Source organism: Egretta garzetta, unplaced genomic scaffold, assembly GCF_000687185.1.
Source record: "Egretta garzetta isolate BGI_Z169 unplaced genomic scaffold, ASM68718v1 scaffold39, whole genome shotgun sequence".
Lineage (NCBI taxonomy): Eukaryota > Metazoa > Chordata > Aves > Pelecaniformes > Ardeidae > Egretta > Egretta garzetta.
The window spans coordinates 4714646-4719466 of NW_009260945.1; the positions used below are offsets into that span (position 1 = coordinate 4714646).

General features: G+C 56.2%; 1 protein-coding gene across 1 annotated transcript in view; it reads right to left on the minus strand.

Moving 5' to 3' along the window:
• The window catches only part of LOC104133756 (dual specificity protein phosphatase 22-A-like), a 15442-nt gene that overhangs the window by 6014 nt on the left and 4607 nt on the right, over positions 1-4821 (minus strand). Inside the window, exons 4-6 of the mRNA XM_035902603.1 lie at positions 3813-3862; positions 498-572; positions 1-51 (exon numbers count right to left, since the gene is read on the minus strand). The exon at positions 1-51 is cut by the window's left edge and continues 8 nt beyond it. Coding sequence (XP_035758496.1) covers positions 1-51; positions 498-572; positions 3813-3862 — 176 coding nt within the window. The remainder of the gene's footprint in view (positions 52-497; positions 573-3812; positions 3863-4821) is intronic.

Here is a 4821-nt window from a genome sequence, read left to right on the forward strand (position 1 = left end):
GTCATGAGATAAGCCGCCAGGATGGTGGTGCTGCGGGAGACCCCGGCCAGGCTGGCACGGCATGAGGGAGCGGCGTCAGGGAGAGGTATGGCCACCAGAGCAGCCGGTGCGGCCCCGCAGCGAGGGACACCCCTGGGATGCATCTTCTCACGGGCACCCTCTCTTGCTGGGGTGCTAGCAGGGGTCCCCAGCCATGGCTTGGGTGGATGCAAGGAGCTGCATGGATCAGAAGCTGCTGCTGGTGGCTCCGGGCAGGTGGCTTCCCCCTGTCCCCTCCTCTTTGGATGCTCTGGTTTTCAGCGCATGGATCACCCAACCCCGTGGGGCTTGGCAGTGAAGACCTTTCCCTGTCGCCCTCCCGCTGTTTCTTGTCTTGCCCTCTTCTTCCTCCCCATCACAAGTGACGTTTGACACCGAGGACACTTTTGGGAACCCACCCTCACCTCCCACAGGACCCATGCGAACAGGGGACGCGAGGCGGTGATGGCAGCTCTCACCAATGGACAAGGCAGCCTCCCCCACCGAGCCGGCATTCGTGGATGAACCTGATGCACTCCTTAAAATGCTGCAGCCTGCAAGGAGAGAGGCAGGGAGGTGAGGACGGGAGGGACGCCCACCCCTACAAGGCTCCTGGCCACACCAGCAGCAGCGGTTCTGTGTCCTGTCCCCCCCCCCCCAGGACTTCCCACCGCCCAGGGGCCACCAGCGTGGGGTGGGAGCAGAGGTCCTTCCTCTGCCAGGAGAAGGCAGAGGGACTGATCTTCATCTGCCAGGAAGGAAATGACCTAAGAGACTTTCCGGGGGATTTCCTGCTTCCCAAGGCATCGGGATGGGAGCAGGGCGATACCATCAGCCAAACCAGCTCAGGGAGGACCCCAGGGGGACAGCCTTCAGGGAAAGGTGTCATCTTGTGCCCAAGGGACATGCACATCCCCATGTCAGAGGTTGTCCTGAGCCATCAGCTCACCCCTAATTCCCAAACAATGCCAAAACCACCCAGTTCCCTCCAAGGGAAAGGTGCCAGCAGGGAAGGCGGCAGGGAGAAGATGGCTCCTGAGATGTTTTGCCTGCAGGTCCCAAAATAGTGCAAGTCCCTTCCCGTCCTCACCCCAAGCAGCCCCTCAGACCCCTTCCCACCCAAGGGAGGGCACGGAGAGGTGCCTGTGCCAGGGGGTAGGGCTGCCAGCAGTGACACCGGCTTGTCCCCGGATAGCTGCCTGCATTCCCGAAAGCATAACCAGTGACTGCCAGCAAGGCAGAGGGAGCACGTTAACCCAAACCAGCGAATTTCACAGAAAAACGGGGCAGGGCAGGGAGCCAGGGCTTTCTGGCAGCTCAGATGGAATGGGCTATGGTGCTTCTCTCCTTCTGACCTGGGTGCTCAGTAGTATGGGCAGCACCCATCTTCCTGAAGGCATGGAGAACTAGAACACGGGATAAATGACTCCATATGTACTGATGAGGTAGAGTTGGGTGTTCGTGGGAGGGTTACACAAGCTTCGGAGAGATCCATCTCTCCCGCTCGTCGCCACACGGGATGCTGGAAGCCGCTGCCGATCCCTCTTGAAGAGAGCAGGCATCTCCAAGAGCTCACTCCAAGCCAGGTATTCAGCTCCTTGGCACATGTTTGCAATAAACGCTGCCCATCCCTGCTCGCCCTCGCCATCCCACCGAGCCCCAGAGGAGTTTTGAGGCAGAAAAGCTGCTTCCAGGCAAGTTGGGCTGTTGGTGGATTCCCTGACCATACAGCCCTGGATTTTTTGGGAACCTTTTGGTGCAGCTGAGCCAAAGCTACCCGGCAGCAAGCATGGGATCCAGCATCGTCTCTGCCCCGGTGCCAGACTTCCTCTGCCTCCACGTGATGGGGTGGGCGTACGCCTGCCCAGCCTCCCTTGTTTCTCAGAAGCCAAGGCACAAGATACTGCAGAGTTATGACCCCCCTGTCCCTCACCAAGGGCTGGCTCCCAGCCCATCCTCCCCTGAGAGCCCTCTGGAGCTCAGCTGAACCTTCTAAAACCTCCCCCATCCCTGCTAGCCCCTGGAAGAGGCACTGAAGAGGATGCTGCTCTTCATCTTGCCCTGGAAGGCGGATTGAAGGGGATGCTGCTCTTCACCCTGCCCTGGAAGGCGGATTGAAGGGGATGCTGCTCTTCACGTTGCCCTGGAAGGGCAGGGCTAAGGTGCCTTCTAAAAAACCAGCCAAGGACGTACTCCAAAGGAGCAGGGGGTTCTGCTGCCCAAGAAGGGGAGGAGAGATGGATGTGGGAGTCTCTGAAGATGTGGTCATACTAAAAACACAGAACCTCTCAGCCCTGGAAGGAAATATAAGTCCATTGCTCCTCACAGGCTACAGCTGTGCCTCCTCCTGGACCACTGTAGCAGACGGAGCATCACCCTTTGGGGGGGCCTTTCCCCGCCTAAAGCTCATCCTGGGGGATTTCTCCGCATCCTGCTTATCTTCGCAGAGCAGACAGCATCCCCCAGGGCCTGCACGTGATGTCTACACAGGTCCAAACTCTCCAGATCCCAGTCCTCCACTTCAGCCCCTTGGCTGGGACCAGCAGGGAACACCTTGCTTGCAAGGCCACGATGCTTTTTGCCTCCAGCTCCCTCAGCACGCTGGCTGCCAGCCCGCTCCACACACACAGCATCGCTCTCCCAACCCATCCCGGAGGAAGGCTTCAGCCACCCCATCCATCCTCACCCTCTCCATGGGGGTTTTTTTTCAGCATCACACGGCCAGGCAGAGGAAAGCTCTCCCCATGTTTTTTCCAGCCTCAAAGTGTGGGATCGGGGTGTGGAGCCTGGTAATGCTGAGAGCCACTGAGGTCCTGACTCACAAGCATCTCCTCTGCAGGATATGAAGTTCACCAGGATTGTGAAATCCAAGGCATAAACTGACAAGCAGAAAATAGTTCCTTGAATAAGTCTTCCTTCCGGCAGCCAGGCTCATCTCTTTTTGTCTTTTTTTTTTTTTTTTTTTTTTTTCCCCTTTCAGTAGACATGCCACAAATGCAAAGAAATGAGAGAAGAGAAAAAACAACAACCAAAAAACCCTGTTCTTGCTGAGGCAGGGCTTTCTTGTAAAGCTTCTCTTTCCGCTCAGCGGGAGCATGAGCAAGCAGAATCACACCCCCAGGCACGGCTGCTCCCAAGGATGCTGGAAAACCAGCACCTCCACAAATGGGCTTCATTCCAGCCACTGTGCATGAAGTTTCGATCCCCTTCAGGGTTAGACAGGTGAGAAAAATCCCTCGGAGTCCCCCATTTTCTGCTTGCAAGGGATGGTTTATGGATACCCATCGCCCCAAGCAGCAGCGGGGTGCTGCAACCCACCCCCCGTTGCACCCCAGCACCGCGTCCCATGAAAGCCTGGGGCTTCCTTGCAGCACCTCTCACTGGCTTCAACTCAAGAACATCATTAAAGGACTTAGGAGTATCTGTGCTTTGTGTGGGGGGGAAAAAAAAATATGTTAATTTTCCTATTTTCTCTTTCCAAGGAGGATGTCTGGAAGACCGACGCGAATCATTGTCTTTCTAAACCACTTTTCAACCCTGCCCAGTGGAATCATTCTGAAATTTGCTGGAAAATTAAATTTGCTGACTGCAAGCACACACAGAAACAGATTTTAAGCCCTACAAATGCTATTGACTGCCTGGAAATGAACTGCGGCTTTTGCCAAGCTCAGCAGCGATACCAAGGTTTTGCAGCATGGATGACCTGAACCTTCGTCCTGTAGAATTTGGACATTTGTTGACTGAGAGCTACCAAACCGCAACCCTGGGAGGCAAGAGGATGGTCAACGACTTACAGGTTTTGACTGGATGAATCAGAGGCTGAGATACAGAGATAGGTCATGTCCTGCAATACAAAGGTGGTTGGGGTAGTAAGATACTTCCCAGAAACACAAAATCCCCCATTTCTCTCTTTTCCCTCTCCCCAGCTGACCCTTTGGTGATGGGAAAGCTGGAATCCACTTTCAGGTGCCATCACCCTGCTCCCCACGGGTAGGGGGAACCACAACGGGTCGCATCCATCCCACCCCAGGCTATTTCCCCCCCATTTCAGCCCAGAGGAGAAGCCTGATGCCCAGGTGCCCCCCAAAACCGAGCCACCCCTCCACCGAGGCCCCAGCTGGCGAGCCCCGTCAGGAAGACGTGTGCGAACACGCACTGATGAAGTCGCTCTCATCAATGACTTATTTCCTCCCGGTCCTTTTAATACACAATAAATCATCCTGCCGCATGTTGGCGTAGGTCAGATTACTTTCCTTTCTTTAAAACATCGTTTCCTCGATCCTCCCTGTTCTGAGCTAAAATTAGATCCTTTTCATCTGAGGGGGGGTTTTTTTGGTTGGTGGTTTTTGTTTTTTTTTTTAACTTTCTTAGCAAAACGGCTGGAAATCCTGCCAACCAGAGATGAAACAGCCGAGCACCAGGGCTTGCCCCGTCTCCATCGGCTCCCCGGGGCATCGCTGCCAAAAGGTCCCCCCTGGGTTGACACAGCCCAGCCCCACGCATGGGGCCACCCTTGCTTCCCTCCAGCCCAGGGCAAATCAGGAGGCTGGAAAAAGCCCATCGTTTAAGGAGGGAAGGGGCAGGGCAGGGCAGGCATGGGGACATTTCTGCCCTGGAAAGACCCACATTGGGAGGATGAGCGCAGATGGGCTTCCCTGTGCATCTCCTCACCATCCCATCCATCCTCCCCAGCCCCATCCTGTGCTTGTCCCCACCATCCCGCAGCCTCTCAGGGGATGGGGACAAGGCGCCGCAGCAATGGGCCGCTTGCCGGCTCCCCGCTCCCTGCCAGCCCGCTGGCTC